The sequence below is a fragment of the Emydura macquarii genome, unplaced genomic scaffold (genome assembly GCF_026122565.2).
Source record: "Emydura macquarii macquarii isolate MOO-44397 ecotype Brisbane River unplaced genomic scaffold, CSIRO-AGI_Emac_v2 contig_1644, whole genome shotgun sequence".
Lineage (NCBI taxonomy): Eukaryota > Metazoa > Chordata > Testudines > Chelidae > Emydura > Emydura macquarii.
The window spans coordinates 2,760,975-2,774,072 of NW_027131781.1; the positions used below are offsets into that span (position 1 = coordinate 2,760,975).

The 13,098-nt window shown below is 46.7% G+C and overlaps 1 protein-coding gene across 13 annotated transcripts in view; it reads left to right on the plus strand.

Moving 5' to 3' along the window:
• TLE3 (TLE family member 3, transcriptional corepressor) overlaps nucleotides 1-13,098 on the plus strand; it is a 49,960-nt gene that overhangs the window by 12,524 nt on the left and 24,338 nt on the right. For 8 of the 13 annotated variants that reach the window (XM_067555475.1, XM_067555479.1, XM_067555481.1 and 5 more), the window contains exons 5-6: nucleotides 7,816-7,878; nucleotides 8,511-8,585. In XM_067555475.1, coding sequence (XP_067411576.1) covers nucleotides 7,816-7,878; nucleotides 8,511-8,585 — 138 coding nt within the window. Of the gene's footprint in view, nucleotides 1-7,815; nucleotides 7,879-8,510; nucleotides 8,616-13,098 lie in introns of all 13 variants that reach the window. The other 5 variants (XM_067555471.1, XM_067555474.1, XM_067555477.1 and 2 more) reach the window with 1 other exon arrangement.

Here is a 13,098-nt window from a genome sequence, read left to right on the forward strand (position 1 = left end):
TGAAGAATAACCGCTCCAGTCAAGACAGTAGAGGAGGGTGGCTGCCTTTTTTTTTTTTGGACAGAATTTACTCAAACTAGCATCTGGTGTGAATGAAAAATGCAGTGGGCTACGAAACACATGTGGTCAGCTCCTTGACTGACGCCTCTCCTGGAAATTGCACCACCTGTAGTGCTGGGTTGGGGCCCTGCAGTATTCGTTAACTCTGGCACTGACTGGGGAGGGGGCTGACTCGCAGCGCTTTGGCTGTACTTGTCCGAGGTCTCCCAGCCAAGATCAGACTCCAGGCCAGAGCCTGGCTTAGCTTATGGGAGCACGGCCTACGTTATTATGGCGGCAGGCAAGTATTCTGTGGGTTTAAAATTGAGACTCTCTCTTTCTGTGCTGTGAGTCGTGCTCGTTTTGTTGGCACAGAGGTTAAAACCCCCAACCCGTTCCAACAAAAGGGCTGTACGGAAGGCCGTGGAGCTGCAGCCAGACGTGGAAACGGGCGAGAGCTGCCCTGATAAAGTGTGCTAGCCTTGCTGTGATTCAAGACTTTTAGCAGCTGACGCATCTGTCTGCCCTTCGTTTCCTCCCCCACTCTCCACCTCGCTGCATCCCGCTGCCCTGCAAAACCCAGGTCCTTTTTATCCAGCGTTAATTTGTGGAGCTGATCAGATTGGCAGCCCGAAAACTCAGTGTAATGACCTGCCTTGGCATGGGTAATATGGGTTTACAGCCTGTTGCGGTCAAGCAAAGGCGCAATTTGCATAATGTTCTGAGGGGATTAGGTTGTTGAGGTTGCCATGGCAATCTAACGGAGATGAATTGAGATTTTTCTTGGCAGGAATTGCCCGGTGGCACTCAGGAGAGGGCTCCGTTGCTTTGGAGGGAAGTTGATGAATGGGTAGTGTTACTGGGAAGGTGTAATGCATGAAACCTTCCCCTGTTCTAGGCGAGCCAGTGATCCCTTTTAGCGCCCGATTAAACCTTAGCGGGGACAAACGCCGTTTAATATGGTTGGGAACTGAAAAATTCAAGTGAACAAATATTTAAAGATTATTGAGCCTTATGTGAACAGAAAACTAGAGATTGCAAACATAAGGTTTCATACAGCTACTGGTTTTTTCTTTCTAAATTCCATAAGGAACGTGCTCTTTTTATTTATGTATTTATTTAAAGGGAACATAAGGTTTGCTCCCAAATCCTTGCTGGAGACCGAAGCAAAACTTGTTTTTAAAAAAAAATGTGGTAATAGCAAAGAAAAGCTCTGAAGTAGTTCTCAGTGAAAGCAAGTGTCCCCTTTCCCCCCATACAAGTGCCCTCTTTCAGAATTGGGTGAAAGTGTGAAGGGTTCTTTACTTTGCACCAACATAACCTTGCAATAACACTCCAGGCTTATGTTCAGAGAGCTGTCTCGTCCTGTCTGCAATGAACAATTGGGTCCATGTCCAACGAGGACTCTGTGCTGTCGGATTTGGTAGGCCAGTGAAAACAAAAACCGAACCTCTCCGGGGGAGCGCTGAATAGAGGAAATCTAGTCCGTGCTCATTGCATAAAGAGTTCGTTTGAAGGCATACATGTACACGGTGCACATGTAGTTTATGTATAATTTGATCAATATGCCAAGGCTAAAAGGGTCTTTAAAGAGGCTTATCTGTCACTAGCATTTTGTGATCTAACATGCTGCAAGGCACCATGGTGGTCATCTGCAGTACCACAGCCGCTTCGAAGTGAAACGTGTGCTCCCCTTCGGATTGAACCCCACAAAGTTTACAGCAGGGCAATGGAGAGGCCGAGTGGAAAATGTCAGCTGCCTCGGTTAATTTCCCATTTCTGCATACCGCGATGTAACCAGCAGATGTGCTTCTCGTGGCATCGCCTTTGTAACAAAAATAAAGATGACCAACGGCTAGTGAGGATGGGGTAAGTTAGCTTTCTGTTGGCTACAGGCGGGGAGTTCTAGTCTTGGCTCTGCCACTGGAGAGATTTATGGCTTTAGACTAGTTGCTTACACTTCTGAGACTGCCTTTACCCTCTGTAGACGGGCCATACTCTCTTCCCCTAGGGATGCTGTGAAGCTTAATGTTTACCAAGTGCTGTGAAAGGTGCAAAGTTATTTCAGATTAGTCAACTGAAACGGCATGGGCGTCCACCTTTGCGAGTGAAGTAGATGCAGAACCTCTTTGGGTCAGGGATTGTCTGCTAGGTTTGTGCAGCACCTACCGCAATTGTAATACAAATAGATGATGATACAGCTGACCGTGTTTGTAACGTCAGTGGGCTGACTGCTAAGACAATGTGTTGTCAAGCCATTGCGAATGTACTTGTGCGTACAGACTTCAGAATGGAGTAATTTCAAGAGGCTTCGGATTCAAAACAAAGCCCGTTGGCAGAGAAGATCTCTGAAAGAGCTATTCAAAGCACATGGTGTAATCTGAGGAGTGTGACGCTTAAGGGGGAAACAGACTTTCAGAAAAGGTCACTGTGGCTTTGGAAGTATAAAATGGTGATGCCAAAATAACATTTGACTTTTTTTTTTTTTTTTTTTTTTTTAATCTTAATGGAGGGGAGCAAGATGAGTAAAATTATTTGCAATGCTACTGCCACAAACTAGGGTTTTTCTTCGCAGTGTAAGAACTTTTCCTTGAGACAAGCTCACCACCTGTGTAAGGGCAGATAGTTACTTCCCAGCTCTTTGGGAAGGAAAGAGGGACCCATGTTAAAAGGACACGAGTTTCTCTCAACACCTGCTCGCTGGAGTGATCTTCCTTCATTTTACTCAGACTCTCCGTGCTGCGCCTTATGACTCCTGCAAATCATTGTCTTCATGTGTAAAATTGTTGCCCAGCTACTTTCCTGTGTGGGTTTTTTTTTCTAACTAAGTATTTTGGAAGTTGTTTAACTGAATTGTGTGTGTGTGTGCGCGCGCGCGTGCAAAGTATGGTTAAATAAATAAATAAAAAGGTGAGCCCCGTATTCAAATGACATGCCCTTGTAATGTTGTGTGAAGCTAAGCTCGAATCACCAATCTGTTAGAATTCTTTGAGAGCATCAACCAGCATGTGGACAAGGGTGAGCCAGGTGCTTGGATTTTCAGAAAGCCTTTGACAAGGTCCCTCGCCAAAGGCTCTTGAGCAAACTAAGCAGTTGTGGGATAAGAGGGAAGGTCCTGTCATGGATCAGTAACTGGCTAAAAGATAGGAAACAAAGGCTAGGAATAAATGGTCTGTTTTCACAATGAAGAGAGGTAAGCAGCGGCCCCCTCTAAGATCTGGATTGGGACCTGAGCTGTTCAACAGATTCATTAATGATCTGGAAAAGGGAGTGAATAGTGAAGTGGCAAAGTTTGCAGATGGTATAAAATCATTCAAGACAGTTAAGTGCCAAGCTGACTGCGAAGAGTTACCCAGGGATCTCACAAACCTGGGTGACTGGGCAAAAATATGGTAGATGAAATTCAGTGTGGATAAATACAAAGTAGTAATGCACATTGGGGGGGGGGAGAAATAATCCCAACTACACACATATTATGATGGGGTCTAAATGAGCTGTTACCAGTCAAGACAGAACTACTCCTGAGTAGTTTTCTGAGAACTTCAGCTCGACACACACAGCAGCATTCAAAAAGGCTAATTGAATGTTAGGAGCTACTAGGGAAGGGATAGAAAATAAGACACAATATCGTAATGTCACTATATAAATCCAGGCTGCACTCACACCTTGAATACTGTGTCCTTCTGGTTGCTCCATCTTAAAAAGGATATAGGTGAAAAAGGTTCAGAGAAGGGCACTAAAGATGAGCAAGGGCATGGAAGAGTAGCTCCCATAGGAGGAGAGACTAAGAAGTATAGGGCCGGTCAGTTTAGAAAAGAGACAATTAAGGGGGATGGGATAGTGGGCTATACAATCATGACTAATGTGGAAAAATGAACAAGGAAGTGTTGTTTATCCTTTCCCACGATACAAAAACCAGGGGGTCACCAGATGCAATTAATAGGCAGCAGGTTTAATACAAAAGTACCTTTACACACAGTTCACAACTAACCTGTGGAACTCATTGCCATGGGATGTTATGATGGCCCAAAGTATAACTGGAGGATAGGTCCATCAATGGCTGTTAGCCAAGACGGTCAGGGATGTAACCCTGTGCTTGGGGTGATCCTCAACCTCTGCCAGGAGCCGGGAGGGGCAGACTTGCGTATCTCTCCAAAACTGCCCTGTTCTGTACGCTCCCCCCTCGAGCTCTGGCACTGGCCACTGTTAGAGAGAGGATGCTGGGCGGGATGTACCATTGGCCTGACCCAGTGTGGCTGTTCTTATGTTCTGAAGCTGCTACGTTAAGTGCCCAGATCAGCGGTTCCCAACCTGTGGTCCACAGACACCTGGTGGGTCCGCGAGGCTACGATTGGCGGGGGGGTCCGCAGAAAAGAAAAGTAACATCCTCCCCCGAAAATGAACGATTTCAAATGCAACGAGTATCATAGAATCATAGACTATTAGAGTTGGAAGGCACGTCAGGAAGTATCTAGTCCAACCCCCTGCTCAAAGCAGGACTAACCTCAGCTATATCATCCCAGCCAGGGCTTTGTCAAGCCTCAGCTTAAAAACCTCTAAAGATGGAGATTCCACCACCTTCCTAGGTAACCCATTCCAGTGCTTCACCACCCTCCTAGTGAAAAACTTTTTCCTAATGTCCAACCTAGCGTGGGGGGATCCGCGAAATGTTTGGAGGTTGATGTCTGCGCACTCGAGAAGGTTGGGAACCGCTGGCCTAGATACTACATGGCTGCGTGCTCCAGAAAAGCCTTTGCTAGATGGAAGGCACGTGGGCTTGAGTCTGGGCAGTTTCAGGGGGGACAAGAGTTTTCTGGAAAGCCTCGGGGGAAGGCACAGAGATGCTAAACATGCGCCGATTCCTATTGGCCTTACGTGCAGCTTTCTAAGAGTGAAGGTCGTTTCTGACCATCTTGTTGCTAAAAGAGCCGCGTGCCGGGGGCAGAGGGGGAGAGAGGGGAGACGCAGGTTGACCCAATTAATCATTTCTGTTTTATTGATAACCAGCGGCTCTGGATTATCAAAAGGCATGCCTAAACGTTTGATCGTGTTCCAGTGGGTGCTTTTGGCCAGCCTCCATTGTTGAAGCAGTATTTCTTGAATTCTTCCTGATGTTCCAGCCCTGTTTAAGTTGGATCAAAAGCTGTTTTAACAGCTGTCCTCGTGGGGCAAGCCTGCCAATATTAACCCTTGGACTGCAGGGCTTTCTCTCCCCCCTCCCCTGCAGTTGTCTGGAGAACTCCCATGCCCCCTTTGGGTTTGAATGCTAGAATGCATGTGGAGTAACCATGCAGTAGTACAGCATGTGACTGACTGTCTGACTCCAGTTTCCAAGCCTGCGAGCGTCCCTTGGCCGGCAGGAGCTGGGATCGCTGCAGGGCCCGGTCAGGCAAAGCTATCTCATGTCTATCGCCCTCCTGCGAGTGGCATCCCATCCAGTCAACAGAGAAGCTGTTGCCTACAATGCAGTCTTGCAGCTGTGCCGGGTGTCAAATTTGGGTGGTGGACCAGGGAAAGGCGATGGGGTGTCTTCCTCAGGGCTTTGCTGTGGTTGAGCACTGGCTCTTCCTCCTCCACCCCCGTTTCAGAGTAGGCCAGGTGCCTGACGGGTGGCTCTAATGCTGGTGTATTTTCAATGCCTAAATGCTTGAGCGCTTCTCTGGCGGGGCGTTTATACCGTGCTCCTCATCGTAGACGTGAGCGCTCGCTCGCTTGCTTGCGGGACACGCCACTGGAATTGGGCACCTGCGTACAACTTTCAAAAAAGGACCAAGTCCCATTCGTTGCCACTGAGAGCTAGGAGCCGAAGTGTCCGAGTCACTCTTGAAAGCAGAAGTTAGACCTTTTTTGAAAATTTTACCCATAGCTTTCTTCCCCTCCCCCAGGACTGACGCTGTAACGGCAAAACCCACTTTCTTGACCCCTTTAATGTGGCGCTGTAGCTATTTTGATATAGGACTTCAGCATCTCTTCCTCGGAGCCTTAAGATCACACAAGGTCTGGTAGTAGTTAAGCCGTTCATCGTTTTCCCCCTTACATGCAGGCCCTAAGTGAGGGACCCATGAGCTGTGCTTGGTACAGGCATGTAACTTGGGAAAGCTAATGCAACATTTTGCTTTTTCCGTTCCATAACTCCTTCACTTGGCAATTAACTGGCCTATAGCTTGGATGGCTCCTCTTTGGAAAGCTTAAATAAAGTCTGTTATCTGTGTATTAAAGGACTATGCAAAGACCCTTTTTCACTGCTTAAGGCCCCTTTACAGTGCCAGATGTGGATGTGTTACATTCACTCTCACCTTTTCAGGTCCCCTCTCAATGCCGGAGTGGTGTAAAGGGACCTCGGTGAAGGATCAGTTCTATAACATGAAGTTTAAAATATGAACTGCTGACTCATGAAATCTAGGTTTTCATTTGAATAAAATGTTTTAGGTTAACAGACGTTGCAAAAACCACAGTTTGACAGTGGAGAACATTATTATTAAACCTTCTGAGTTATGTGGTCAGCTGACAGGTGCAAATGCTTTCAGGCTGAAGTTCTTGAATGTAATGTAAGGGCTGCAGAATGAACTAAAATGACTTTTAAAAAAAATGGTTGATGAAAGTTGAGATCAGAGTAAAACAGAAGTTGTTCCAAGCACTACCCAAGATTCACCACTAACTAGCCATCTAAGCATGTGGAGGTTGTACTTAAAGCTTTTCTTTTTTTAAAGACAGCACATAACTCTCGGCAATAAGCAGTGTGAATGCAATATGATCTCAACAAGCTGTCAAAGGTAGATAATCGAAGCTGAGAATGCAGAATTCATTTTACATTTGAAAGAAATGAACTGTCATAAGCACATTTCTTCAAACACTACAGAAAAGTTCAGATAAATCTTCTGAATTATGTCAATCAGCGAAGCTCCGAGCCAGCTCCAGTTTAGAAGTGGATATAAGCTATCTGAATACAAAGGGGATTCTTTTAAAGTTCCCTTTCAAATAAAGTAATAATCTAAAGTGAACAGATGAGTGGAAAACGTCAATTTATGAGTTGAGAAATGCCATGGTGATTAGACGCTTTGTTAGATGCCTAGATAAATGGACAAGGATCGCGACTCCGTGCTGAGATGAGACTTAATTTGCTAAAGTGTGAATAAAACCAAGTTTGTCTCTGTGATGCTTTACAATCTAGCTTATTTAAGTGGCTGTGTGAATGGGTTCCAGAAACCTATGGATGTTGCTGTCCTTTAAGTGAGCTGTTAGAGTAACCACAGTGTTCTTGCAGCAGCTGCAGGGAGTTTGATATGAAACTGACACGTCAGGCTAATACCATTTTTCACATACTCCCTTGCTGATTTGTTCCCATCAGCATTTTAACCATTTGGATTTTTTCCTTGAGACTATTGCTGTAAAAAACACAAACAAACATGAAACTGGTTCAGTGTCTCCACATCTTGTTTTGCACAGTTTAGCTCCAGTCAGGAAAAGGAATTCAAAATTTGACAAATAAATAAATAAACCACCATTTATTTCCCCCACGTGTCTGGCCTGGAGGATTTAGAGAATGTATATTCATGTACTCTTGATGCCTCTTTAAAGTTTGCTCCATATTATGTCACATGATCTATGGAAGGGGGGAGAAAAGAGAGAAATGGTTTGTTCTGGGGATGAAAACTTTTTTTTTTCTTTTCTGAGAAAAGTCTGTTACTTCATTGTTTCTAAGTGCTTTAATATTTCTGACATGTCCACACAAGGTGACTTTTGACTGAACTAAATGTGGTCTTTTCCTCTTTTTAGACCGAGATTGCTAAAAGATTGAACACAATTCTAGCTCAAATCATGCCTTTTCTGTCACAAGAGGTAAGGACGTTTTCATACTTCAGATAAGGAAATGGATGTTAATTGTTGTTGTCTGACTGTCTGCTGTTCACATAGTGCTGATATTGATGAGAACAACCTGGAAAGTCAGCTGGGGGTGAAAGGAGGTTGTGTTAGATGTGACATGCTCGGGCTGCAACTCTTGAGATTCAGGTTCAAATTGTGACTCAGGGCACCAGTGGGAAAAGGTCTCGGGCTGGTTTAACAGGTTGCGCATATGGCCTAATGCGGCACGACTGGCCTTCTATGTTTAGCAGAGGCCAAGGATGCAGGCACAGCAGGATTCCTGCAGAGCAGGACTAAAGTGTTTTGAGAGCAGCAAAAGGAAATGCGCACAGCACCCAGCTCTGTTGTGTCCTGCCCAGAGCCGGCACCTTTTGGGGCCAATTCAACGCCCCCGGAAGCCAGAGAGTCTTTCTGTTGATTTCAAAGGGAGCTGAATCCAGTCCTTGGCTCCTCATTGTCCTGAGCAAACTCCCCAAGTGCAGTGATGGCAGGCAGTTGATCCCTTTGTCGCTTGACTTGGCTAGCCAGGCTTTCTTTGAGCTTTCTTTACAGGCGCTGGTTGGAAACATTCCTTGTTCTAACGTGGCTTTGGACTTTTGTTCCCTTAGCACCAACAGCAGGTTGCCCAGGCTGTTGAGCGTGCCAAGCAAGTGACCATGACAGAGCTGAATGCCATCATCGGGGTACGTGGACTTCCAAATCTGCCTCTCACCGTGTGTATACCCCTTTTATTCCTATCATATACCATGTCCAGAGACAACCCTGCGCTTAGCTGGCTTTGAAGAATGGCAGCGTGCAAATACAGTAACAATCAGGAACGTTTCTCTGAACCTTCGTCGCTGTCAGAGGGCCGCACGTTACTAATTGAACAAAATTCCCAGTTTGAGCAAGTGGGTCTTGGCATCAGAGAATTGATTTGGGGCAGAGACCATGTCTCTGTAGCCAGCACCGTAAGCATTGCAGCAATGTAAATAAGAAGAGCAGGACCAACTCTAACCTCTGAGCTTTGTAAGTGATTTTAGAGGTGGGGTTTGAGTGAGCGATGCACAGCCAGTGTGATGGAAAGCACCTTTTCTTGGAACTTCACTTTTTGCTCTTCTTTCAAAGCATCATCAGCCATGGGGAAAGGGACTGATTTCTCCTTTAAGCAGCTGGTGATGCTGCTGCTGCCGCCACAGATCAGGTCACTGTGAGATCAGTCAAAATGCAAATTAAAAAAAAAAAAAATCTATGTATTCCGTTTTCTGCAAATCAATATTTAAGCACAAAAACTAGCTAAACCTTCCTGACACTGAGCTGTTCTTGATTTGGTTTTGTTTTTGGTTTTTTTAATTGGTCTGGAGGTGTTAGCCCTTCTTCTGGCCACCTAAGATCAGGTATGTCTCTGTTGTATTGTTTATGTGAAATGTGCCGTAAATACGATTGACTTGGTGTTCCATGCATTAAGTTACTCATGTAAATGTTACGGGTGTTTTATCACTATGATCCCAAACGGTTAACACTGCAATGGTTGTAATTGTCTCTAGCAGTGATAGAATTGCTTTTGTCCATTGTTCTGCTTGACCGGGCCCCAAAATAGGCCTTACCTGAAGTACATCAAATGTGGCGTTGACTCAAAATCCCAGCAGAATGTGCAGTAGTTGGGTAGCGCTGTTCCACTCCCATGTGTAGAGAGAGCCTTTGCGTCTATTGTAGCTAGAAGCAGGCAGCCATGGGTTCGGTTAGAAGTCTTTGGCTTCCAAAGAATATACCTGAATACTTGGGGGTAGTTATTCATGCTACTCTCTTAAGCTAAAAGAAACTTCCGATGACCCACTTTGTCACTTCCACTTAGCCAGCACTCTGTTCTTTTCACTGCTCTTAATAGAGCAGAGGCAAACCTGGCTCTTCCCTTGTAAAAAACCCTCATCGTTGTTGTCATGTGAACTGTTGTCAACACGGAACTCGATAATTGGTTTGTGTCCCATGAAAACAGTGGCTCCATAAAACATGGAGTCCAGGTTTATGTTTTGAAATGGGGTTTTGGACCAAACAACCTTGAAGGTAGATCAAAGCTTTGGCTTGCACGACTTGACATTGCCCCGTAACACGTTCTTGGGGGGGCCAAGTTTTAAATTACATGCTCATAGGAACGCAGGGACACTGGGACAGACCCAGGAACGTGTCTTGTTTGTTTGGCGCGGGTGTCTCGTTCTCAAGTGTTTTTGAATGTTTTGCAATTAGTGTTTTGTGCCTTGGCCTCCCATGGAACAGAGCAATGGAGGCGATTAACCACATCTTCTGCAAACTTTCCTTATTCCAGCTACTCTTAAATTCGGGGCTTCAGATGACTTTTAAACAAATGAGCCTGCTGTGTCCTCTGTCTTGCTGCTGACTTCCTTCTCTTGGCAATTCTTGTGCCATCTCACTGGAGTCACCGCTGTCTTGCTCCTGTCTCTGGCCGGTGCGGAGGCTGATTCTGGGACTCGACAGTGTAAACGTGAAAATGGAGAAGTTCTGCTTTGATTAGCTGCTTTGAAGTCGTGGTTAGGAGCTACAAGGCAGGTCAAGGCAGCTTGAGGCCGATATTGGAATTCAATTAAGGTAAATGCGTGGGGCCTGTGACCCCCGTTTCCAAAGTAATTGCTTCCTCGGATCAGAGTGAATGCGACGGTCGTCCTGTCATTAAGCAGGCAGCCATTTAATCGTTTTGCCTGACGAATTTTCACAAGGCAGGAATTCTGGGCAGTGGCGGAGTGCATTTGCTCGGGGGCCGCGCTTGACTGCACGCTTGCAAAGGATAAAAGCTAATCCAGTCAAGCGTTTTCATCTTGTCAAGGAAGGAGCCCAAAAGTGGCTGCTGTCAGAAAGACAGCAAGAGATCACCATGGCCTTTGAGAGGAGGTTAGGGGTCGTCACTGACAATGCACTGCTTGGCCCTGCCCCGATGGCTGGGCGGATATGCACTGCTGTGATCTCCTTGGTAGTGACCTCTGGCTAACTAGGCATTGCAGAGGAGGGAAGGGATAACCCAAGCCTCTGGGGGGGTGCGATTCCCACCGCATTTTCATGCCCGTTAGCAGCAAGCCATGGAACAGCGCTGCTGCTTTGCGGTGGATCGTGGCCTGCCTCTCCAGGGATAGTGACTGTGATGCTTGGAGGAGTCAGGTGGGCTCGACAGGCCAACGGGCAGCCCAGGCTGTTTGAAAAGGGCCTCCTGGCCTTTCTAACCTGGGGCACTCGCTACCCAGTGGGGTAAAGCCAGCCAGGCTCTTGGTAGGGCTCTGCTCTAGAGTCCCTGGGACCAGAGCCGTTGCAGGTGCTTGGAGCTGTGCGCATTGCTACTCTGTCTCCAGCAAAAGCCCGTGGTCTGGAACCCAGTCCTCCTAACTAGCCTGCGGTTAGCCAGTGCTGATGAACGGGTTGGAGTTGAAAGCCTGAGGGCCTCATCCAGTGCCCGCTCAAATGGCTGGGAGGATCAGGCTCCAAACACTTGCCCCATGCATCGGTGCAGCGTGCGTGTGTTCGAATTCGCCAGCCACTTACCGGTGATGGCGTTTCCCGCGCGCTTTGCCTGACCACGCAGCATGCACGGCAGAGGAGAGCCAGGGACTGAGCCCATGGGAGGCTCTGACTGCTACTTTAACCTTGGCTGGGCTGCTGTCTTGCGCGTGCAGGGCCGGCTGAAAGCAAGGCAGAAGAGTCCAGCACTGCTCAGCACCGAGCCCGCCAGCGTTTCTGTCACAGCCTCTGCGCTCCATCAGAAACGTGAAGCAGAGAGTTGGCGTTTTCAGCGAACTCCATCCATTGTGTGCACAGCCCTAGCTTATTGTTGTAGGACAGGGCGGCTTGTGCTGACTTTGGCGGGAATGTGCGTGTGTTTTTGTGTCTCCATGTAAAACCCCAAACCTAGCAAATGACAGTGGTCTGTGCCAACAGATGGGGGAGAGAGAGAGCTGTGGGGGGTGATATCAAATGTGATGCCTACTAAACTTGACAACGACCCTTTAAAGCAATTATTTATGGGGAAACAAGCTTGCTATAATATACATGTGGGACTTGATTTGGAAACATCCGGAACTTGTCTTTTATAACCTACCTGAAGAAATCAGCGTTTTAGTTCAGGTGCTATAAACAAAACTGACAAGTATGAAAATGCACCAGATCATTAAAACCTTTTTCCTCCCCTTTTTGAGGTCAAGAACTGTTAATTTTATGCATCTAGGCCGTTGTCTTACAGTTCCCCTGCTCCAGGCTTCTGTGAAATTGAGCCCTCGATTTGGTTATAGCTCTGGAAATGATTAGACTACTTTAGTAAATTTAACACAAGTGGTGAACTTAAGTGGTGAACCATTAAATCGGTTAACAAAGGTATGAAGCATGATGTACATAATCCAATTAAAAACACTCTACGTAGGAGATACTCCCTTGTAAGTTGTAACCTCTTCATATCTTGGCCATACTTGTTTGGCAAATGCATAAAGACCCCAGAAGGAAAACATCATCTTTGTGTCTGTGCATCTCCAGCGCGCTCCTTTTTGTTTGGGAGGAGGATTGAAGGGAGAGAGTTACGAGCTCTGACAGGCATGCTACATTCCAAAAGTCTTTTGGAGGTTTTCAGCCTATGTGCTAATAGTCGCCAGGGACCAAACCAACCAACCTGGGGCGCATCCCTGCCCTCTCAAAGGCCCATGTGCACCAGCAAGGCCCCTGGTTTTAACCTCCCTAATGACTCGGTGCTGTTCAGCACTGGATCTGGAAGACATTTCTCTCAGCGATGCTTTGTCGGATATTTCATTCTTAAGTGTTTGCTTCCAATGCCCACCTGATGGCAGTTACTGGCATTTCAGCAATTCTTTTTTACCCTCCCTCTTTTGGGAGACAGGCCATGGTTGTGATGCACACGCCGCACCGGTGCAGACATCACAATGTAGCTAAACCCCCCCGCCACGCTCGCTCTGTGTCAGTGTCAACCACCGCCCTGCTAGTGCCCACCGAGCTGCCGCTGTGATCTCTGCCGCCCAACGCCCTCCACTCACACCTCCCACAGGTGCTAACGTCAGAGCTCGGGTAGCACCACTGAAAGGCCGACCGCAGCACAGATCTATTGCTGCATCTTCTGCTGGGCTGGGAGTGAGACTTTATCAGCAATTCTTTTTTTAAGAAAAGAAAAACCCTTGCTAATATAACAGAGACATGAAACCCATTCAGCTGGAG